The sequence below is a fragment of the Rhincodon typus genome, chromosome 23 (assembly GCF_021869965.1).
Source record: "Rhincodon typus isolate 14 chromosome 23, sRhiTyp1.1, whole genome shotgun sequence".
Lineage (NCBI taxonomy): Eukaryota > Metazoa > Chordata > Chondrichthyes > Orectolobiformes > Rhincodontidae > Rhincodon > Rhincodon typus.
The window spans coordinates 37,033,362-37,058,605 of record NC_063354.1 but is presented as its reverse complement, the minus strand read 5'-3'; the positions used below and the strand labels follow the sequence as shown (position 1 = coordinate 37,058,605).

General features: G+C 39.5%; 1 protein-coding gene across 1 annotated transcript in view; it reads right to left on the bottom strand.

Annotated features, from left to right (window-relative positions):
* LOC109922994 (myocardin) overlaps positions 1 to 18,256 on the bottom strand; it is a 104,289-nt gene extending 86,033 nt beyond the window's left edge. The window contains exons 1-2 of the mRNA XM_048611129.1: positions 18,147 to 18,256; positions 13,260 to 13,325 (exon numbers count right to left, since the gene is read on the bottom strand). Of these exons, the coding sequence (XP_048467086.1) occupies positions 13,260 to 13,325; positions 18,147 to 18,252 (172 nt within the window). The 5' untranslated portion in view covers positions 18,253 to 18,256. The remainder of the gene's footprint in view (positions 1 to 13,259; positions 13,326 to 18,146) is intronic.
* Positions 18,257 to 25,244: the final 6,988 nt, after the last annotated feature.

Genomic DNA, 25,244 nt, shown 5'->3' with positions numbered 1-25,244 from the left:
TCCAGCATCTGCAGTTCCTACTATCTCTTAGACAAAGGATCAGTCAGCTTCCTGAGCTAAGTTTCAGTTTCATTTTGTTAACCCCTAATAGTCTGCAGAGTAATCAAGAGAAAGCTTTCACAAATACAATTTGCAAATTGGTGTAAAAAGATAATAATACTTCTACATTCAAGGGAGGTGTTGGCATAGCGGTAATGTCATTGGATGACAAATCCAGTATCCTAGGTTAATGTCCTGAGGACAGGGGTTCAAATCCACCCTAACAGATGATGAAATTTGAATTCAATCTAAAAAGCTGGTCTAATTACGATCATGAAACCATTATCAATTGTCAAAAGAACTCATCTGGTCTGGCCCATATGGGACTCCATACCCACAGCAGGTGGGCAATAAATGTTGGTTTAGTCAGTGGCAACCCATAACCCATCATTGAATAAAATAAAACATTGCAACAAATTGCTGAGCTGGTAATGCCGGAACAGTGTCCAGTGTGCCCTCCGATAGGACAGGCTTTGTGAAGTCAGCGGAATTACGTCTGACTATCACGGAACAATGGGCAGAGGAACCTCTGAGTGATCTCTAGAGACCACCTGCCTAATAGCAAACTTCTACTCCTGCTCTCCTTGTGGGGAGCAGAATGGCAAGCCAATCCCTACTCCCAGCCCTATCCTAGAAGATACGTTGACCTAATAGGTGAGAAGTAATATAAAACATGGAAAAAGTGAGAAGTATAAAAACAAATTTCAAAGTTTGGTGAAAAAGACAGAAAAAAGCATACGGCTTGAGTAAAAAAAATCAGTCAAGTTCCTCTGAGCGGTCTAAGTTTCTTTCCTTTGACTCATCAGAAAAATGATTGATTTATAATTGAAATTTAGTATAAAGAATTTATTTGTTCTTTCTCTGTTGGCTGTGCTCCTGTTCTTTCTTCTCTCTTCTAATTTATTTTGATTCAATTTTCTGTGTTTTCTTTCCCAGTTCACTTTGATTTCATTTGTTCCAAATCTTTTGCAGAATTAATTTCTCCCACTTTGCCATCAGTGAAGAAACCCTGCCCTTCACCTGGCTCAATACCAGTTCCAAACAACCTCTGTTTCAGTCAAACACGTCAAAAATTCAATCAAAGTACTGTAAAATAATCAGACACATTTTTTCTCATTTGAACTGAAAATAGCTGCAATGTCAAAAATTCTAAATCATCGCAAATTTTTTTTTATTATTTCACAGGATTGCTGGCTAGGTCAGCATTTAGTGCCCATCCCAAATTGATTTGAGAAAGTTGTGGTGAGCTGCTTTCTTGAATCCCTGTAGTTCACATCGGATGCATGCAGGGAGCAATTTCTAAGATTTGGATCCAGTGACAGTGAAGGAACAGGGACATGGTACTATGTCAGAATATTGAGTGGCTTGGAGGGGAATGTTCAGGTGTTGGTGTTCCCATGCGTCTGCTGTTCCTGTCCTTCCATGTGGTGCAGGGTGCAGGTTTGGAAGATACTGTTGAAGGTGCTATGGGGAGTTGCTGCACTGCATCTTGTAAACAGTACATAATAATGCCAATGTATGCTGATGGAGGGAGCAAATATTTAAGGTAGTGGATGAGGTGCCAGTTAGCTGGGCTGCTGTGCCATTGCACTGAGTTTCCACAGTATTGTTGGTGCTGTGTTCATCCACTCCCAGAAGGTGATGAGTCCTGAAGGGTCCTGACCTGAAACGTCGACTTTCCTGCCCCTTAGATGCTGTCTGACCTACTGTGTTCCTCCAGCTCCACATTTTATCGACTCTGATTTCCAGTATCTGCAGTCCTTGCTATCTCCCACTCCCAGAAGATCATGTCTGGGTGAGACAACTTGCTTAAATCTTGCAAAGTGCTTTAGAGAACCCTGAAAGACTTTGCAGATTGATATTCTCTAGATTAAAATTTATTGTTGGCATCACTTTACTCTTTACAGAGGAGAGGTTCTTGTTTAAAAAAAATCTCCTGTAATAAATATTTACTCCTATGAAAGTAAATAGACTAATTTTCTTCTACACTGATTTCAAACTCAAAATGCTACACTGTAGAGCAAGCTGCTTCAACTACATTACAGAAATGTACAGACAATGCAAAATCCACTGCTATAGATATGTTCCTGTTATAGGCCTGTCCATTTATAAAGCAGACAATGAAATTTTACAAACAGGTTGAATGAAAATCAACTAACCTGTGAAGAAATTCGTGTGTTGGGATATTTCAACAACCATTCAGTTTGAAAAATCATATTATCATGTTGCCCTCACTAGCCATCTACACGTGGTCTGAACAGCTCTTTAGCATTACACTGTAGCATTTCAGGAAGCAATATAAAGAAAGTAGGTAAACATTTATGAATGAATGTTTCTGCTTTCCTGCACATGTGTGGGGTCACAGTGGTTTAGTAAACAGATTGCGGGACTAAAAGTTCACCGTGGGCAACCGATTTGGAAGCATCATCTGAATTAGCCTTGTAAACATGACAATCTCATTGATGGCTTGGTTTCCTTTGTCTAATTTATCATCATTTACTTTGCTTTCGATTTTCCATATCTTCAAATTCACACATGTTCCCTTACTGAGTACACACTGCGTACTATTTGCAGATATTCCTTTCGAAGTTACAGAAAGGAGGGGGCAGCCTTGGTTAACAGTCTCAGTGTTTCTCCATGCCTTTCAGGCCTCTGTTACACACTTTCAGTTCCAACATGCTACAACAGGCAATTCTTTGTGACAGCTTCAGAGGTGACTTCATCATTCTGTACAGCACTTCCTTAACATGTGAATGTTTGAACATGGTTTGATGTTGAGTTCCAAATTTGTAATTTAAAGTTATAGACAGACACTTTAAACAGGACATCAGTCCACTGCAGCTTCAAAGGTTTCGTAAGACTTAGAACTTGTAAATGATACATCTGAGGAATGGGAGGCTATAAGAGATATAAAAATTCAAAGCTGCATTTCACACCACTTGAGTTAATTGTAGCAGAGGCTGTAATGTCACCGTTATTCTCAAGTGAGAAACACAATGAGGCTATTTAAAATAATTTTAAAATATAACTCTAAAAATGATTTTGAGTGGTTTGGTGCAGCAATATATTCATAATTTTAAAAAGATATCAATAACAGTATTTAATTTCTCCAATTGTTTCACTGGCAGAGGCAAGATTTGATCCTAAAAGAACTGTACATACCTGAGATTTTAACCTTAATGGTCAGGTTTGTGATCTCAGTTGGAATATAGAGTTGTGCGCTGCCCAGCATCAAAGATACATTGGTTTGGTTTCCCACGTCAAACCATTGTATTGTTTGTTGATGGGATGTGGGGATCACTGGCAAAGCAATAATTTATTGGCCAACCTTAGCTGGTCTTGAGAATGTGGCAGGTTGGGAGATACTGTCAGGAGTTACAGCAGTTCCTGAGGTGTGCTGTACCCACAGGGCAGGAGTTTTAGAGTGCTGATCCAGTGAGAGTGAAGGACCAGTAATATTGGTCCAATTCAGATCGTACGTGACCTGGACAGAAACTTGTAGGTAATGGTATTCCCATGCATTGGCTGTTCTGAAGAAGGGTCATTGGACTTGAAATGTTAACTCTGTTTTCTCGACACTGATGCTACTAAATCTTCAGAGTTTCTCCAGCAATTTTGGTTTTGTTTCAGATTACCAGCATCTGCAGTTCTTTGTATTATTATATTGGCTTCCCTTGTTCGTCTTGGTTGCAGAAGTGGGAAGTCAGCTAACACCTTCACACCTAGTCATACCATTGCAGATTCTGATCAGAAAAGGAGTGATCCTTTTGTTGTTCTCTCCTCCATGAAACCTTTTGTTTTAGTTCACACATGAAGAACGATTAATGGAGAGGTTGTGCAGGGCTAAAGGGACATGTGGAATCATATCCCAACCCGAATCAAGTGTCTTATAACAGGAATCAAAAAAATGATACAATCAAGAGAAAAATGTCAATTCAATTCCAAGTATAATATAGTCTGAACTTTTCATTTCAGGAAAGATTGTGGCAACTTTGTATTAGCAAATGACTGACTAAGCATTTACTAATGGGTATACAGTACAATTTTGAGTAATTTATTGATGCATTGCATATGCAGTTCAATATGTCTACTGACACCAATGTTCCAATGGGGAATGCTAATCTGCATTGAGGGAATTTCTTGCATTACATAATCAGTTATAAGTTCTTTATATTTTATAAAATGTGTTCTTGGACATATTAGAAACTAGTCCACTGTATGAGAAGTACAATTCCTGTAGAAGTATTGTAAAAGACGGAACACCATAAAAACTACAAGCCACCAATGTTTACAGACTGTGTAAATACATGCATAATTTAAAGCTGACTTCTAAAAATTGAAAAAAGTCTACTTTTGTTTAAGAGATTTTCCTTTCTTAACTGATGTGCTCTTTCATTATTCTGTCTTTCTGTAAGGTATTAATCACTCTTCGTTCAAACATATGACAGATTTTAATTTCAGTGCACCTACTTCAGTGTGTCAACAAATGCAGACCACAGATTTCCTTTCAGTCTTGCCAATGTAGAGATGGGTTTCAGTCAGTTGAGTGAAAGGCACATGCCAAACCCTTAGCAATCTACTGGCAAGCATCCAACATTTCGATGAAATAAAGAGTAGTGATCTAATGATAGGAATGAATGTGATTTCCTATTATCTTGTGGGTTCTATTAAATACATTTGTATCCATTGGAAAACAAAACTTCCCAGTGACTGGGAGTTCAGTGCGCAAACAACATGAATAAAAGGTCACTTATGATTGTACAACAGTTTGAAGTGTGTTGCTGGTGACAGAAAATAATTCTCTCTCATTTCTTGGTTACTTTACTGGTTACTTTTCCGCAGGAAGATTTATTTCATTTTTACATAAAGTCATTTTAATTTGAAACACTGAGTGGAACTTGAAAAGATGTCAGATGCTCTGTGATCTTTATAGATGTGCAATGCAGCAAGTAATCTACAAGATGCCAGATAGATCCTTTAAATTAATGACTGACACCACAAATGCTCAATTCCATTTAACACCATAATTTTTAAATAGAAAGTCGAAGTGATTCTTGGTAGGATCTGCAGGTGTTATTCACAAATTGGATGTGACATGTAACTTCTGTTACTCACATTTGACTTGAAGTGACAATTTTGCTGTGGTACGTTGCTATATAATTAGGTTGTGTTGCACAAAATCACGTTCGGTTCCTGGAGGTCATTTTTCCCTAAGACTTTTTTCTTTACACTCTTTAGGATACTAGCACCAGATAAGGATTTTGGCATGGCCCTTTCACACCCTGTCATGTTCAGCAAAGGTCAGATAATGGCCTTGACATTGTTTATATAGATCGGTGTTGAAGGAATTTCTTGCATTACATAATCCGTTATTAGTTCTTTAAATTTTATAGAATATGTTCTTGGACATAGTAGGTACTAATCTATTGTATGTGAAGCACAATTCCTGCAGAAGTATTGTAAAATGATGCAATGGTGGCTCAGTGGTTAGCACTGCTTCCTTGCAGTGCCAGGGATCTGGATTTGATTTTAGCCTCGGGTGACTGCGTGGAGTTTGCGTGTTCTCCCCATGTCTGTGTGGGTCTCCTCCCATTTCCTCCAACAGTCCAAAGATGTGCAGGTTAGGTGGATTGGCCATGCTAAATTTCGACGAATGACCGGGGAGGTGCAGGCTAGGTGGATTAACCTTGGAAATGCAGGGTTACAGGGAGAGGGGGAGGGGAGTGGGTCTGGGTGGGATGCTCTTTGGAGCAGTGGTGTGGACTGAATGGGCCAAAGGGCCTGTTTTCGCACTGTACGGATTCTATGATCCTAAGTGCCTGATTGTGTGACAAAGAAGGTGTTCACTCATCGCAAAAAATAATTCCAGTTACAAAAGATGAAATGCCATAAAACCTATAAAGATGAAATGTATATGCATTCTATATCAAAGATTATAACTCCGTGTGTTTCTTTTTAATACATATCTATATGTCTATACATACAGATAGTCATCTCTGTCATGTTATCAAGCACTCACTTCCCAATTATTTATCAACCTGTCCTGTGATGACACCCAGTGAAGCCTTAAAGTCCACTTGTATATGAATTTACATCTGTGAAATGGTAGGCCATTTCGAATCTCAAATTTGAGGCATCACATGTATTTCATGACCACTTTGCAAAATCTACTTTACACTGTGTTCAGTTACCCTCAGCATTTGCCCCTAATCCAGAAGTTCTTAGAGTCTGCTGAAGCTGCCACTTGAATTTAATTTTTAAAAGCTTTCACTTATTTGTTCATGGAAGGCAGGCATCACAGGCTTAAGGCAGCATTTATGGTCCACTTCTGAGGGCCCCTGAGAAGCTGGTGGTGAGCTGCCTTCTTGAATTCTTACAGGGTATAAGGACATCCACAATACTATTAGGAAGGGAGTTCCAGGATTTGTCCCAGCAACAATGAAGTAAGGTGTAAGAGTTCTAAGTCAGGAGGTTGTGGGACTTGGTGCAGAAATTGGACCTGATGGTTTTTCCACGTACCTGCTTTCCTTGTTCTTCTAGGTATTACAAAACATGGGCTTTGAAGATGCTGTTGAAGGAGCCTATGTGTGTCGCATCTTGTGGATTTAATTGCTGCTTGATGAGGGAGTCATGCAGCTCAGAAACATGAACTCTGCATTAAGTCTTCTATTTATTATGCTTCAAATTTGGTCCTTTACATGTAACACGTGGAGTCGATGAAATTTATTGATTCTCAGCGTATCATCTTTCCTGTTGGTTTCTTCACCTTCCATCCTGTGTCAACTTCAACTTATAAATAACCAAGCCACTAAGCCTGTCCAGAGCAAAAAACTTACTCTGAATTATGGAAGCATTTTTCTGCTGTTTTCAATGAAGAATCTACACCTCATGTGTTACTATTGGCTGATGTTAACTCTATGTCCATTGAATTAGGACTAAAATCTCTTAATCAGTTGCTTCAAATTCCATAAATTTAAAGCTGCTCATCATATACACATACATATATATACACATTCTGAAATAACATATGGGTCTGGTAGAGCAAATTGGTCCTCCAGCTCTATTTGCTGGTTACCAGCAAGATGTGACTATGAGTCCCAGTGGCAGCTCAATAGTTTTTGGGGGGAGGCAGAGAGCATGAACAGTTGGAATACACTGCCAGCCAAGATCCTTAGGAAAGTCTGTTTGAGGATTAAAGAACAATGATTGGAGATGGATGATTGAAGCCAGGTAGGAAAGTGACTTACTTCAGAGTCATGTCAATTTACATCCCACTTCCACCAAATCCTGTTCATGCCTTCTGTGCTTGATGACTTACACTGACCCCTGACATACAACATCTTGTACTTAAAAGCTTTCAAATCTCTCTGTTCCAACTGCAATGTCAGTTAAAGCCTCTGGCCTGCCATGATCTCAAAACTCCTACAATTTTGGATTGTTGAGAATGTCTAGCGCCCAGTATTAGTTGTCAGGTGCCTCGGCCCTACAAGCACTGAAATACACTTGCGAAACCTCTTCGGCCCCCTCGCCTTCATTAAATGTACCTCCTTGGTCAAGGTTTTGTTCACCTGCCGTATTATCACTTTATGTGACTGTCAGATTCTCTATAATAATGCTCTTGTGACATGCTTTAGGATATATTACTCCCTTAAGGGTACTAAATAACTGAAAGCTTTTGTTGAATGAGATCAAATTTTGATATCCTTCAGCTTCTACACCTTGTTTTGAATAATACCTGGTTTTATTTCTGAATGTCATTGCTAGGATTAATTAGATGTTACTGGCATCCTGGCCTTTGGTATAATACTGGTGATAACTCATTAATATTAACAGATTCACTTCAGTACTGCAATTGTAATATAATGTGAAAATTGCAGTACTTTCTGAATAACTATTCTACTCATTATTTTTTCAGAAGCACGGTGCAGAAGTTTTAATAATGATATTGGTAATTGTCTATGCTTTGCTTCGGACATGGAATGATTTCAGTGTGTATAAACATGTTGATATGGGCAGGCAGCGAACGTTACAATAAAGGAGTAGTAGGGGACACAAAATTTTCGTGATTAATATGTATTTGCCTAGAATCAATGTTTTCTTATCTGCTGCATCTGAATTAATAAATTGCAGTGTAAATACAAATCAGTTCTGACCTTTCACTATGAAAACAATATAGTTCCTATGCTTTAATTTTGTAGCCAGAACCTATCAACCCTTCCCATCAGCATAAAATTAGCCATTATATTTCTTGATTACTCTTTTACAAACACAAAAAGTAAAAGATTTGGCATTCTGAAAGAAAATCAGGAACAGTACCATTCTGGTTCCTCACCCTAAGGTCCTGCTTCAAGTGATCTACCATCTGGATTTGGAAATAAACTTCCTTGCTTTCATTATTGCTGAGGGTAAGTTGTGGACCCTCCGACCTAACAGCACTGTCATAAGCATAAGGACTGCAGCAATTCAAAAAATTAGCTCCAACACACCTTCTCAGAAGGAATAGGAATGGGCAATAAACGCGACCATCTGATCAGTGTTAATTGCATTCTTAAGGTTAAAGATACACAGATGATGGAAAGTGATTGATCAAGTGTCTTGAGCACATATAAAGAAAGACTTATCAGTCATTAGAATGACATTTTGCTTTGATTTTGAAAGTTTCCTTTAAAAATTTGTTGTTACAGTGTTCCTTTAAGTGGTGGTCAATTAGTTTATTTAGTTAGTTACTTTTTCAAAACAGTACATCTGGGACACTGTTTGTTAGTTGGTAAAAGGCAGCCATACATACATGAATTCTTTAAGTAAGCCACCAAGAAAATGCTTTACATCTAGTTTCATTATCGCTATCTGGCTCGAGATCCAACTAACAACCAACACTGTCCACGTATCAAAAATTTTTTAAATGACAAAAATCTACATTTTTTCTAAAAAGACACACAAATCATTCTTTTATTATAAAAAGTTTGTCCGATATTGTTTTTATCTTGGTTTTCCCTCACTAAGATTTAAAATGTTAAAAGAAGAAAAATTAAACAAAAACTTCCCCACAGATGTAACGCTCTGTTTCTTTTTGTAGGAGCACATCTTGCATCACACTCTGACTTGGAAACGTGGGCATCTCTTTAAACTTGGACTTGTTGTTGATCGGTTTGTCCGAGGTACAGTTAAATTAATCAACAATTAAACTTCTCCCAGTCATTTTAAGGCTACCACAAGCTGAGTGTGTACAATTTGGAGCACGTTTAGTCTGCATTGGTCAGATTCAGAGCAAAAGGAAACCTTGGGTTATAACAAAATCTGTGGGCTTGTTTCTCCAAATGTCTTCAAAAGTAACTGTAAGGTGAATATGAGAAGCTTTTCAGGGAGGGTTTATCCAGTGTTTAGCTTTTTATTTCAGAGATAGACACTGGCCCAGTTAAAGTGATAGGTGCTCAATACAAAGGTAAAGCATGGGAACAATATTATTTTCATTGCAAAAATTCAGAACCCATCCGTGTTCACACAGCAATTTATTAATTCAGATGCAGCAGATAACACATTCTAGGTAAATATGTAATTAATCACAAAAATATTTGCAATTTGGGAGCGGAAGATTTAGATACTGCATTTAAATGATTTCACATATACATGATGTGGTCCCTGCCACTTCCTTATAGTAACATTCACTCCTTTCCCTTGTCAACATATTTTGACTCGTGCTGAACAATTCTACATCAGATTCCTCACTTCATTTAAGTATTTGCATGTCCATCATAGATGCAAATATACTTCAACTAAAGGAAGGAAATTAGCCTCGACGGGACTTCAAAATATGTTCATCGTAGTACTTAAACTATGTGACCCTAGACATGCAGACAAGATCAAACAACACCATTAGTGTCAAAGATTAATGCAGTATATAGTTACAAGGTTAAATGTTTTTTGTCATTCCAAAGAAAAACCTCTACTTCTGAGAACACTGCCAGGAAAATCTGCTAACAAGATACTTTAAAAAGGAAAATAAGCATAAATATTCAAAGTTATTTGCATTTTTCGAGAACAAACTGAATGAGCACAATCTACATTAAAATGACAGTTATGTAAGTGTATTGACAGTTAAAATGTATCAATAAAGCTAAACTTATTTTTAAGATGTGAGCATTGATGACATTTATTGTACATCTCTGGTTTCCCTGAGAAAGTTGTGATAAAACAGTGAATTTCTGGCAACTTCAGAGAATCGTTAACAGTCAGCTAGGTTAGCATGGAACTGGAGTCACACGTGAACGAGACTGGGTAAAGGCAACAAGCTTTCCTTCATGACGGAGTTGGGTTTTAATGACAATACTAACATTGTGGTCACATTTACTTTTTTTTTTGGTTTCAGATTTATTTCATTCGCAGTTAACTTCAAGTTGTCTGGATTATTAGTTCATATTTCTGCACGACTAATCCAGTAATGTAAGCACAATGCTAATGCAAACAAGTAATACAAGAGACGGAGCCTTGTAGAGGTTTGAGCAATCTGGGCTAAGGTGAGATGTTGTGACAGAAGTCCAGTGAGGACCATCTCAACACTGAGATCGCCTTGCCCCATCTTTTACTCTTTCCACAAGCAGGGTGGTGACATTCTCAATGAGCAATAGTGATTTGCCAGTTGATGGTGATTAATGCTTGGTAAGTTCATTGTTGATGGCCCTACTCACCATTGGGGTCTTACCAAACACATTGAGCAAACTAGACATCGGAAAAACCCAGCAAGTGGGTGCTTGGCAGGTTCGCATCCCACGTCCCACGGACACTGGTATCTTACATGTGACATGCATATCTCCCATCCACTTACAGGACACTTCTGTGCTTCAATGTTTCACTTTTGGCTGCAATGACAATTAGCAATGAAATGCTGCAGGAAGGCAGCTCTGTGCTCAGAGGCATGCACCTAGCTCATTGTCTGGAACAGGCTGCATCTCTGGGCTCTTCACTCACTATCATAGCTCTCACTCATTCGGAGGCTACCTGAATGCTCATATCGTCTGTTTTGCAAAACCGTGCCTTGCCTTTTTATGCTTTGCCCCTTCAGATACGAGATACCAGGTTCATATTACTGTGATCTTGACATGCCGTTTAGAGCAGTCACAAAGCTTTTAACAGTTATCAGAAAGCCTCAGTCAAGTCAAGGGGCATTGGCTTTGCTCAGGAATCCCACTAAGTTCGTCAAGCTCAGCTTCCGACCGATCCCAATCCAGGGCCTACTTGGGGTGGTTTCAGTCAAGATTCGCTCTGCGTTAGGAGCTGCAAGTCAAGCAGCCCACCTCCTTGTCTGTCTTTCCACACTGCTCCAACCAACTGAGGCTGCTTTAATCCAAGTGGCAACGTCATGATCTGGTGTCATGGCTTCCACAACTGCTGCTGGGGGAAAAAGTCCTGCTGCTGCGGCACATTGGGTTAGGGTTCAGCGCCTGCTGGGCAATGTGCAAAGTCGGGTACTGACACTTCCCATCCCCCACTACCCCCCCAAACCCATCTGCTATGGCCGGGGCAGACATCAGGAACCATGCAGCGCAGCCCTGGACTGGCAGCGCTTGGACACGTGCACAACAGCCTTTTAAAGATGATATCTGCGCCAGGGATGCTGGTCAATCTGGGGATACTCAGTGAGTGGTGAGTTGTTCTGGGAACACTGTGCAGTAAGGCGGGGCAGAAATCGGATGTGATACATGCTGTTGGAACGGGAAGAGTAAGGGTAAGATTTGGTGAGAAAACATGTCTTGTGACAAGAATCCCTCCAACAAACCTGATGCAATTTGCACTTTCCCAAAAGAAAAGTAAGATTCAGCTGAATGGGTCTGATATGCTGGAGTTATTTTTCCATAAATACACCCCAGTGCTGTCCTGGATAAGGAGGTTTCTACAATTAATCCTTTGATTGCTCAGGATCTTAAGATACTCCGGTGTTTTTGGATATGAACATATCACAGGAAGCAGTAGGTCATTTGGCCCCTCGAACCTGCTCTGTAATTCAATAACATCATGGCTGATCTCATTGCGCCCTCAATTCCACATTTCTGGCTCCAACTGCAATAATCTTTGACTCCCTTGTTGGTCGAGAATCTATCTACCTCTGTTTCAAATGGCTCTACTTCCAACCCTCTCTGTAGAAGACAGTTCCAAAGACCCATGACCCTCAGAGAGAAGCATTTGTCCTCATATCCAGGGAAACATCCTCTCAGCACCTACCCTGTTACAAACTCTCAGGATTTTATACGTCTCAGCAAGATCATCTTTAGTCATCACAAGCTGCCTAAGAGGTCATAATTTGTTAGAAACTCAATCTTCACGAATAGAGATTGAGGGCTGAATTTTATCAGGCCCTGAACAACGGGACCATTCAGCAGGGGAGATATGGTGGGAATGAAAAATTGAGATGCTTAATATCAAGGAAAAAAAGTGTGGCCACTGTTGAGAGGTGGATGCAATTGCAGCATCTGAGTAAGTATGACGTTTGAAATAATTTTTGTACAGAGTAGATGGGGAGAAACTGTTTCCACTTGTAAAAGAATCAAAAATCAGGAAGCGTAGGTCTAAAGTGTTTTACCAAAGTAAATAAGTACAAGGTGAGAAAAAGTAAATTCACTACAGCATGTAGTTAGGTTCTGAAATGCACTGCCTGGAAGTGTGGTGGAAGCAAGTTCTGTTGTGACATTCAAGAGGGCATTTAATGATTATTTAAATAGTAATAATGTACAAAAGGTATGGGGGAAAGACAAGAAATTGACAATAAGTCAAAATGCTCGGACAGCCACTGCATGTTCAGAGGTTGATGGCCTTCTTCTATCTTGTAACAATTCTGTGATAATGTTACTTCAGGATGCACGTAAAACTCCAGCAAAGACAATGCTGGAAAATATAGGGCTGTCAGACAGAAAATACCAGGGTACCAAATATGTGTCTCCTCATTTAATTTTCCTTTAGCATTTACGACCCTCTACCCTACCAAGCAATTAATTTGATTTAGTGCATATTGGCGTGGAAGTGCAGCTGAAGGGACTTAAAACAGCTAAAGTTTTTTTTTGGTTCATAAATTACATCTGTATTTCAATCAGTTCAAAGAGGTTACCTTTTGCTGTTTATACCATAACTGATAGTAGTGGCTTCTTGCTTTCTTTTAATTTAAAGAAAATCAATTTAAAGTAGTTACATGCTCATACATTTGGACAAACTAACATATTCCATGTACTTACGGGGCATGATGCCTTGGTCTGCTAGCTGCTCACGGGTTCGGCGTTGCTGGAGTCGGAGTTGGAGAACTGTGACAAAAAACAAAATTTGCAGTGATCAGGAAGCAGGCATTCATCATTGACCATGAAGAAGTTGTTGGTAGCTGAATGCAGTTGGGCTCTGATAAGGAGGACGATCATGGTACTTGTTTGAGGTCAGCCAAGAAGGTAGCAGGGCACTTTAGGAATACGCTGAAAGACAGTAGGCAACTTGCATATCCATCACTACTGAAATACTCACTCCCTTTTAGATGTCATAAGTCCTCTGGAAACAGATACGTCTTTGGGGAACGTATTTCACTTCACTGTTTCTAAAAAATAACTATTACTTTTCCCAGAACATGATCTTTAAATTTTAATTATTTGATCCTTATCTCCTGCTTGTATAAAATATGGTTAATATACAATATGTTTTATATTGCAATGCTACCTATCCTTGAATTGTGTGGCTTTTACCTAAGGAACATGAATGCATAGCATTACAGTGTGCTAACAAGGTGGTAGCTCCATTAAGGTTTGGCTGACATAAATAAACTGGAACAACAAAACAAAGATCAAACAATTTTTAAACCACATGATATGTTGCTGTCTTGTAACTGCCAAGACGTATGTGGTGTATAGACTGTGATGTTTATAGAAAAACAATCAACTGCCATTATTGTTGAGCCACGCAATGGTTGTGGAGGAAAGCACAGACTACTGCCGGAGGTCAAATACTGTGGTATTGAAAATTAATTTTAAGACACCTTATGCCTCTCCGAAAAAAAAGTCAGTTTTATTAATCAGTAACCACAATTTAGCAACAATATATTTAAAGTATGCATGGGAACTTTGGGGTATCAAGTGGAAAGTAGATCTGGTTAAAATTCCAAGTTGACTAAGATTTCTCCTCTTTGCAATATCGGGGAGAACATTAGCTAAAGATTTTCCAAGGTTGGAACCAAAAGTGGGTTCTGGAGGCACTCAACAGCGTGGGAAAATTAAGAGTAAAAAAGAAAAACAAACCGTGGATGCTGGAGATCCGAAACTAAAGCAGAAATTGCTGACAGGTCTGGCGGCATCCGTGGGGAGAAAACAGAGTTAACATTTCAAGTCCAGTTCTGAAGAAGGGTCACAGGGAATCAAAACATTAACCCTGTTTTCTCTCCATGGACGCTGCCAGACCTGCTGAGTAACGCCAGCAATTTCTGCTTTGTGGTAAAATTAGGAGGCTGGCTCTGGGAAAGCGATCAGATTGAGGGTGGCAAGGTAGGACTGTGAGCTGGCTGGATTGGTCCTGCTAACAGCCTCACACGGAGGGGTGGATGCTGCTGTGGAGAATGTGAGGGAGCTCCGAAGGTGGAGTCACTCACTGTAATTGTAGGGATGTTTTAAAATTAAACGTGGCCATAGTTGTCAGACTGTCACTGTGGAGGGGGACTTTGGGGCAGAACATACTCAGTGTTTGGTTGGGAGAGGAAGGGGAGATAATGCGTCTTCTCTGGCTGCCTTGGTGTGCTGCCAGGAGGTCCCCTCCTGAGAAGTGCTTCTTTTTTCCCCACAGCACTGAGACCCAATCTCCCACCAAGTAGCCAGTTAACTGACACTATTGGGTACTCACTGCTGCTTAGATTTCATTTCCTGGCTACCTCAGGGAAGATCTGTTGGATTGGGGGTGGTGGGGGAGGTGGGGAGGGTGGTGTGGCAGATTGTGTCGGGGGGCCAATCCATGTGCCATTTTCAAAATTGTCCTGCTGCCCAACAGCAAAGCCATCCCTGCACAGTTGTTATGATTCATCATATTCTCTCGTCTCTGCCAGAAAGGTTCCACTGGGGGAAAAGGTAACCAGGATCATTAGTGACCAGAATTACTATTAATGCTAATCAGCAAGCGCCTAACAAAAAAGGTACATTTGCAATGGAGAAAACTAGCTATTACCACTGTCACCTATTTCTTTGTCAACATTTTAGGCAAGGACGCAATCATTCAGCACTATTTCTTGTCTGCTAGTAGTTGTCACTGAATGAGTGCATGACTGTTCATACAAATGACTGACTGACCACTGAGATTGAATATGGACTATATTAATGGCATTCTACCTCTTCTTGGTAGTAGACTGGCAGAAAGGCATTTCTTTTTAAAAAGGAACAAAATATTACACACTTAGGACTTGTACAACTTAATAAATGGACAAAAAGATTGAACTTTGATGCAATAGCAAAATACGGTGGATGCTGACCAACTGAAATAAAAACAAATGCTGGAATATGTCAGCTGATTCAACAGCATCTGTGCAGGAAACGTTGTGATTCGATGTAGCTCTAAGCGACGTTAAAGAAGTAAAAGCAAGGCTCAATCTTGAGCAATGCTTCAGCCTTTGAGTTCAGGGAGGCATCCCATTACCTGTACTTCTTAAAGAGTACATCACTGAATTTTATTGCCTGCAGGTCATGTCAGACAGCTGCAAGGGTTTATGTAAAGCTGCATTTATTCAGCAAGAAGTGCTCTTCTGGTGCAGTGGTGGTGCCTTGGCCTCTGAGCCAGGAGGCCTGGGTTCAAGTCTCATCTGCTCCAGCGGTATATAACAACATTTCTGGACAGGGGGATTTAAAAATACCTGTATTCGGCGAGGTGTTCCTCATGCTGCGGACATTTGTGTTTTAGGGATGCAACAATAGATTTTATGTCTGGTGCATATGTATCCGTGTTGTTCTTTTGTTAGTAGAAAATGCATGATAGCAAATCCACAAAATCATTGTGAAGAGGAATCTGGTTCATGCTAATACGTGGGAGAATTAACAATATTTCAATTCAGTTAAAATGTAAATAAAATCATGGGTTCTGACGCTGCACTGAGGGAGTACTGAAACTAACCTTTTTTAAATGAAGCATTAAATTGTGTACAGCCATTATATGGCATTATAGCTCACCTGGTGCTATTCAAAAAACAAGGAGTACTCCTCATAACTTGGCAAACGTTTCCCCAGTTTTGAGGAAGGGTCACTGGACCCGAAACATTAACCCTGATTTTTTCTTCACAGATGCTACCAGACCTGCTGAGCTTTTCCAGCAACTTCTGTTTTTGTTTCCCTTTCAACCAAAGCCACCAGTTAACTCACCATTCTTAGAGACAAAAAAACTGCAGATGCTGGAATCCAAGGTAGACAAACAGGAGGTTGGAAGAACGCAGCAGGCCAAGCAGCATCTGGGAGGAAAGAAGCAGTCAACGTTTCGGGTATTACCCTTCTTCAGGTCTGGATGTAGGGATAAGGTGCTGTTCTTTAAATTTGCGTTCCGAGTTGCTGCGACACTGGAGGAGGCCAAGGATGAACACGTCGGAGGGGGAGTGGGATGGGGAGTTGATTTGGGCAGTGACAGGGAGGTTAGGTTGGCTGTTACGGGCCAGGCGGATATACTTGGCAAAATGCTCACCTCGGGTCTACGTTTGGTCTCAGAGACGTAGAGAAGACCACATCGGGAGCACTGGATGCAATAGACTAGGTTGGAGGAGATGCAGATGAAGCTCTGTCTCACTTGGAAAGGCTGTTTAGGGCCTTGAATGCAGGTAAGGGAGGTGCTGTGTTGCATCTTTTACGGTTACAGGGGAAAGTACCGGGTGGGTTGGAGTGGTTGGTGGGGAGTGTGGCGTGAACTAAGGAGTGGCGAAGGGAATGGTCCCTGCACCATTCTTGATGACAGTTTGTTAGATGCAAAAGTAGTCACTGTTACCACAAGCATTTCGCTACGAGCTGTGCAGCAATGCTTTTTTTTCCCCTCTGTGTGAACGACTTTGAGACTCCTGAGAGATAAGGCACCACACTAATGTACCATTCGTCAACCAGCCAGCCATATCTTTGCAATAGTATGATACTCCCTCTAGTGGGTGCCCAGGAACCAACCACTTACTCAAATGGCACATTCCAAGGTTAGATCTAGATGCAGTGCCGCACTTGTCTATCAGGTGACTTCAAAACGTTCAAATTTTCTTTTCGAAAAAAAAACTAAAAGTTCCAGCATGTCGATTTCCCACTTCCCCTTTTTGTTGCTAGTTTGAAAGACTTTAATACTGATTAAATGACAGCCTTACACTCAAATATAACTTGAAATTTCAAGAGGATTTTTAAGTATTATTTAAGAACCAATCCGTGGTATCCACGACAAACAGCTGCACAAAGTTGGAAGACAAACAAAAAGCACACCCTTACAAATATATGGTTAAAAAAACAGGATGCACAGTTATAAACAAGTATTTTAAACAGGATCACGGCAGTGTGTGGTCCCGGTACTGAATATAAAGTGGAACAGAGAGAGAAAAAAAAAGTGATCACCGAGAGGTCAAACACTCAAACCCCAAAGATAATTCACCACCACACAGTGTGCAGCATCTGTACTGTCATATTAAACTCTCTCCAAGAGAGTTTGTATGGTGTGTATATGCCAGACTCTGAGCCGGCCATTGTGGAGATGTTAATAACCGATGTTATATGTGTATTTAATTGAGATAGCTTTGCACTGAAAATATACATTTCTGTTGTCGAAAATACAACATGTCGCAAGTTTCAGGGTTGTGATTTTTTTTTTTTTTAAATAAAGTAGGTACAAATTTTACACACACAAACCCAAAGGGTGAACTCAAAAGCGGCAGCAGCTTGGATCCTACTTGTTACTGAACCAACAACGCCCTGTAATAGAAGCCATAACTTGTCTGGTGACTAATAACTGGAGAGTTTAGCAACAGTTGGAACAGTGCACATCTTTACATTACAGTTCAATATCGTTTCTTTTCTTTAAAAGGGAGAAGCTTCCAGCTTTTTTTTTTGGGGGGGGTGGGGTGTGTGGGGAAGTTAAAAAAAATAATTCGATCAGCAAACCTCCTTTTAATTCCTGGGAGATGAAATAGGAGTGTGCCTGACAGCTGTCATCCCGGTTTCCATATACATTGCAAGGCGTAATCCCTGACTCTGCGGTGTAGACCATGCTTAATTCCTCAAACGGTCCTAACCCCTACAAGCTCCTGATTTCAGACGGATACCCACTAACTGGCCCCATACTTCGGTGTTTCCTTCAGAAACCGAAATGAATGGGCAGGGAACACTCCGTTAAGATTGTGAGATCACACACTCAGCACACCCTCTGGTGCTGCTGTAGATAAAGCTTCTGACATTCGTGTTGGAACCTGCATTAAATATTTCCTCACAGGTCCCGGCTGTTCTGTGGGCCACAAGGCTGAACTGATAAATTCAAGTCTTTGGGGAACCTAGATTAAAAATAGAAGCCTCTCAAAGGCAGGCTGCTATAGTTAAACCTCAGGCTGAAGTGCTGAGGCCCCTCTGACCCGGCCACCGCAATCCAACGAGATGATTTCTACACAACTGATCAAATTAAACTGGTAAAAATAGCACCTCCAGTTGTCGGGCTGAGAGTGTATCTGCCAGGCACTCGCACCCTTGGTTGAACGTTAAACAACTTGTTTGCCCAGCTAAGAACTCTGCACAAATTCCGCACTCTTGTTGCCTTTGCTGCTGCATTGTTTGATATTCCTGTGATAGATTTTTGCCTGAAAGATTTTTTTCCATAATGCAAAACTTTCAGCGGGTGCTTTATAAAGTTAACACGCCTGCCCTGCTCCCCTTGAAGTCAATGGTATTAGCTAACACGCAGGGAATGTCAATGGGCAATTGATATGACACTGCATCATTTTATTCTTAAAGTCCATTTATTTATTTGTCGCCCTGTGCCAATTTGCATTCATCATGCTCGTGTAACAAAACTGCTGTTTGGACTAATCTACACAAGGAGAATATAGCAATCCTATGTAAAGAGCTTTTCTGTGCACTTGTTAACGAACACTGTATAAAAGGTTATGTCTGTGATTTGAGAACTTATAGCAACAATAATAGTTGTGGTTAAGATCTATTAAATCTAGTCCTGAACCATTCAAATGTCAAATGGCTGGATTTTTCCATTCTGTAAGTTTTTTTAAAAGTTAATTTTCTTCTTTTTAAGTTTCCCCAATTCCTTCTGAAATGCTGAGCATGTGTCTTTTTCAATGTCATCATAAGGTGTGTCTTAAAATGAAAGGTTTGTCTCTAGGCAAGAAGATTAAAAACCTCAGGCCTATATTCTCTGCAGTTTTAAAGAATAATAGCTAATTTCATTTTAAAAATACACAATTCTTACAGGGCTCCACTGGGTAGATGTAGGAAAGATGTTTCCCATCATAATTCAATGGGACACAGTCTCAGAAAAAGGGGCAGGGCGTTTTGGACTGACACAAGAAGGAATTTCTTTGCTCAGAGGGTGGTGAATCTTTGAAATATTCTTCTCCAGAGTGATGTGAAGTCTCCATCATATTTAATATTGGGATGAAAAGACCCAGCACCAGGAATTACAGGTTAAGGATACAGGGTAATCCGTTGAAGACTGAGATGAGGAGAAATTTCTTCACAGAGAGTGGTGATCCTGTGGAATTCTCTGCCACAAAAAACAGTTGAAGCCAAAACATTGAATGTTTTCAAGAAGGAGTTAGGTATCGTACTTAGGGCTAAAGGGATCGAAGGGTATGGGGAAAAAGGGGAACAGGTTACTGAATTAGATGATCAGCCATAATCATATTGAATGGTGGAACAGGTTCAAAGGCTGAATGGCCTACTTCTAGTCTGATTTTCTACGTTCAACAGATTTCACATTTCAAAAACAGTAAGCAATAAGAGGATAGTGCAGGAAAATGTTGCTGTTGGAAGATCTGCCTTGAGCTCACTGAAAGGCAGAGTGGGCAGTGAAAGGCAGAGTGGGCACAAAGGGCCAAATGGCATGCCGCTGTGCTTATTTCTTGAGTCCTGACTTCCGTCCTCTTTCCAGCCCTCTATGTGAAAGCTTTCTCTCACCTCTGGATCTGAATTAGCATTCAGCAGGAGACAAGAGGAGTGGAAGCATGGTAGTCATCACTCAGCTTGTTATCCTGATGTATAGAAGATGGAGGATTGACCTGACTGAGGTGTTTAACACATTAAACAGTTTTGATGGGGCTGGGAATCAAGAACAATCTTGAACTTCGGGTGGAAGTTAGAAAGCACTTTTACCATTAACAGAATCATAGAAATCAAAGAGATCTCTTCTCCAAAAAGATATGAACACATAACTGCAATGACTAGGAGATTTCATGACTGAGATCATTAAATTTTGTTTGGTATTGGATATGGAGCCAAAGCAGATAAATAGTGTTGAGGCACAAATCAGTATGATTTAACTGAATGACAGAACCGACTCAATACATTGAATGGCTTACTCCTACACCTATGTTCCTATATATTACAGATATTACATTTAATGAGTTACCTAAATACTTAGCACTGAGAATCTGCGTCTTTAAAATTTATTAAGTGAAATTGAATGTTTCAGAGCAAAATATCCTGTGCTAACCATTCATTTAGGAACATCTCCAAACTGGAAGTTCAGAAACAGTACTAAGAATCTCTCTTTCTTGAGAGAGTCTTATTCTACAGCCGACTAATTGAATGTAGCTGACTGACAGCACTTCATGCTGACAGTGAGCATAAAGTGAAAGGGTGGGTCCAACCCCATCACTCGCTTCAATAAGCATGAACATACCAGAAAATTTAATAAAAAAAGTTACTTTGCAACAATCCAACTATTGTGGTGTCCATGTGAAGCAATCATTCTTCTGATTGAAGTGCAAATCCCAACTCTACTTCAGAATGTGCATGAGGCATCAGCAGTCCTATCCACAAATGGTAAAGGCACCTCATACAAACAAATTTTGAGGGCTGCCATCATGGATTTTGAGCACAATTATGGTAGAAATTTGCCGCATTTGAAAAACAGCCAACATAGTCATACCATGATGGTGCTTTTCAAATGTTCCCTTCATTCAAATCATGCATTAATTGGTAGTAAATTGTAAAAAGTGTGTTATCAGGCAGCCACTAATAGATAGCAGAGAGTAGAAAGAAAGAAAAAAGCAAAAAATTGACTATGAAGATGATTGGTATGCATTTTTTCCCTGCACCATTACAACTTTCAGTAATTATTTTTTTTGAAAAGAATGGTATCTGCAACCGAGAATCCACAGACGGCTGGGTTTTGAAATATTTCAGATGAGTACAGGTTGTTTAACTAATAGCAGGCAGCTGCCAAGAAAACCTGCTGTTACAGCTCATCCTGATAGGAAGGTTTACAAGGTAACTGTGTATATCTTCTTTTGAAATTAACAATTTGGGTTGTTTATTAACACATTACATTTTAAATATAACTGTGGTTACAATTATGACAGCCACAACTGCATTCACAAAAATTACATTGTGCAAAAGCATGATGAGATACACAGCAAGGTAGGGTGTGAGATAATATGACAAGCTGAACTCTAAAGCAGTTGGTTTCCATTCTATTTAGTTTTTCTTATGAAGCTTTAACATTCCCATTCTGTTTATACCTGCTTGAGCTCACCCAACTGTACATCATTTGAGAGGTGGAGTCAGTCTCAGGTGCCTTAGGAATTTTCTTCTTTGGTTTAACACTTAAGTTTACTTCCACTAATATGAGATATACAAACACTGTAGATTTCTATTGCTGGTCACTTTTCTGGTGTATGAAGCATCATCCATGTCTCAGTTTAGAGAATTCTTGCTTCTGACAACACGGAGTGTATAAATTCCACTCCAGAGAAGGGGACGCCAAATTGAGGCTGACAGTCCAGTGTAGTAGAAACATAAGAGAACACCAGTGAACGAGGTCAGAGTAGTTAAAAGTGATGAGGAGACATGGCGAAAGTTCTTTATTCAAATGCACATGGTGTTTGTAACATATGGATGAATTGATAACCTTATACATAAAAGAGCTTAAGAATGGTAGTGTAGAGACATGGATTACAAAGTGACCCCATGACTAGGACTTGAATATTCAAGGGTATCCCTGTTAATGAGGGATGAGATCAGTATAGTGTTGAGAAATGATCTTGGTATAGACAATCAAGACTTAGAACCAGTCTGACCAGATGACTAATAGAGTTCCCCTCTAACATTCTGGAAAATTCCTGTGTTATGAGGCAAAGCAATTCTTTTGTGCAGTTAGATGATCTAATTTGTAATGCCATCACAGCTAAATTTCACTAGAATTTGCCATCTAAAAACAAAACTGAGCCAGTATCTTCATCTACTTTCAAACAATTCCTATTGGGACCATGTGCATACTGGGGGAGGGCAAAATAGTTATCATGCCTCTGTGTATGTCAAGCTCAAAAGTCTGACAATATTCACCTTTAGGGCTACCACACACAACAAAATTATTTAGGAAAGGTACTGAATGGAATCCAGTGCACGAGAACTATACCCCAACAAAATAGAGACACGAAGGAAAGAAAATAGATGAAGAATATTCCTTTCTTTTAATGCCAATATTATCGGAAGGCTCCTGTCTGACGTAAGATCCACTAAACACCATTCCATTATCGACATGCCAGGGAACCAACTACAGTTCTACAACAAGGGTTTGGCCCATGCAGTTTTCTTTGCAAAGCCTGTTATTTGTTCATGCCTTCTAATAATCATCATCCTTCCCAATGATAAAAGGGTGTGATTTTTTTTGAAAAAAAGCTGTTGAGCCTTTCTTTTGTTTTGTGCATTGCATAAATATTCTTAAATGCCTACACATGAGATTCAAATTGAATGGGTTACCACATTGTGCTTTCATTTGTACCATCTGGATTCAAATTCAAGAGCACTAATGGGCTAAAGGCACCACTTTATACCTTGTTAAATGACCAAATGAAGTTGGGTAGATTCAGCCAGACTGCCAATCACCATGAGGCCCCAGGTAAAATATTGACCTGTCTTTCTTGCCAAGTACTGACTGACGCGCAGTAACTGATTTTTGTCTTTTTAAACCTGCTGTACTTCTGGATTTCAGGTGTTTAATCGACGGAGACAAATTTTAGCTCTTTTTGTACCAACCGTGCTGTTTACAACTTTTTCCTATTGCTCCAGAACTTGTTAATGTGCCACGTGTTAGGGAATATTTATAGCCATTATCTGCTAAAGTGCATTCAGATGTACAGGGATGAATGTACCTGCCATTTAGCATACCTGGCTGTGCAGCAAAATATAAAATACATCTTTTTTTAGAAATTCCAAAAAAGACATTCAAATCATTTCATTTGCTCTTTAAATCACCAACATTCAAGTGGGTTTTGATTGCCAGGCTGGATTTGAGGCTCCTTCTAACACAATGACATCGCAATTTTCAATCCCCAGGGCTGTCAGTACTTTCCACTAACAGCCAATGCTGCACAGTAGCACAAGGTAAAGCAAAGTAAGGCAATGAATGTAGAATTTTCCACAAAGCACCACTCAACCAAGAATACAGTGACTGAAAACACAGAATAGTCTGACAAATTCAAGCATTGAAGGATGGAAGGGGGTTAATAAAATGGCCATTAACTCCATTAAACTGATATTTGGATGAATTCCAGTTCTGTTTTTCAGTCTCAGTCTCAGTCAAACTACCTTTATAGTGGGCAGTTAAGGATCAGCTGCTCATTAGTGTAATAGAGTTTAGATCATAGACATATACCAACAGGTTGATGTCAGGTGTTGCAGATGTCAACATATTAGCATCTGTGCTGACTGGAAAGAATAATGATAATAGGGAGTTAGAGCGGAACGGCTTCGGGACAGCAACCACATTATTACATTCTGATGTCATTCTGGTAACATTGCACCAATAATAAATTCTAATTTCCATACTCGAGACTAATGTCACATTCAAGTTAAATGATGTTATTAAAGATAACTAGACTAAAAACACTATGAATGTGCTGATTAGTTTTAAGGGCAGCAAAACCGTTTGAGTTAAGCTTACATGTGAAGTTAAAAAAAAATACACTCTATGAAGCATTTATATTGTCAGATTAGCACAAATTCTAATATTGTAGTATTTTAACTCCATCATACACTCCAGGATTATACATGGAATTTGACAGGACACTACACACAATTTCATATCAGAAATGTTTCAAAGATTATAACTTCACCATTTAATTATTGATCTCAATGTCTATTAATTGTCCAGGGCTCTGTGATTTCAAATCAACTCTCATAATGCAATCAATGGGTTGAGAACAAACAAGTGATGCTTTGGAGGTGAAGTCCAACATCGCTGATCAAAAATGCTTTATGAAATAATGCATCTTGTTCTTGTTCTAATCATTTTAAGACGTTGCTGCTGGCACATATACAACAGGAAACTGATTTGAGGAGCAGCTGAATTTCATAAATAAGTCAATAGAATAATTCACTTAATCTTGACATATAATGGCGAGTTGCTGTCCCATCGGTTTAAAACAAATGATCATATTTTCAATAAATTTTATAAGGGAGATGGGTATACGAAGAAAGGGCTGCCCTGAGACGGAATAGAAGTGGACAATGATTGAACTGTTTTCTGGTAGCCATTTGATGGTAAACTCTAAAACACACAGAACACCACTCCCATTGTAAACATAGAATCAGATAACTAATGGCCCAATATTTAGTTCACTGATGCAGGACCATGTAGCACAGATCACAGAAATGTGCTGTTAAAGACAAGTATCCAATATGTAACAAAAAACATACATAGATGACTTGTACTGATCCATGAATCAAAAATCAAAAAGGATAAAAATTCTTTTATCTGCCTGCTGTACAGACACTTTAAACTGTAATTTTTGTTGCAATATCCCACTGTTTACTCTTTGCTGCTAGTGTGCACTTGTACTGTTTTTTTGACAGTTTACCAAAAAGCTTAGAAAGTTGCACGACCGTATTCAAAGTAACGCATGTTTCAAATTCAGGGCCAACTAAGCATCATAAGTATTTTGTGAAAAGAAAGTTTGACACTAATTTATTTTCCGGTGGAAACTCTAATTTGGTGATTATTTTCTGGCTGTCTTGAATTCACTTAGCAGTAAAATA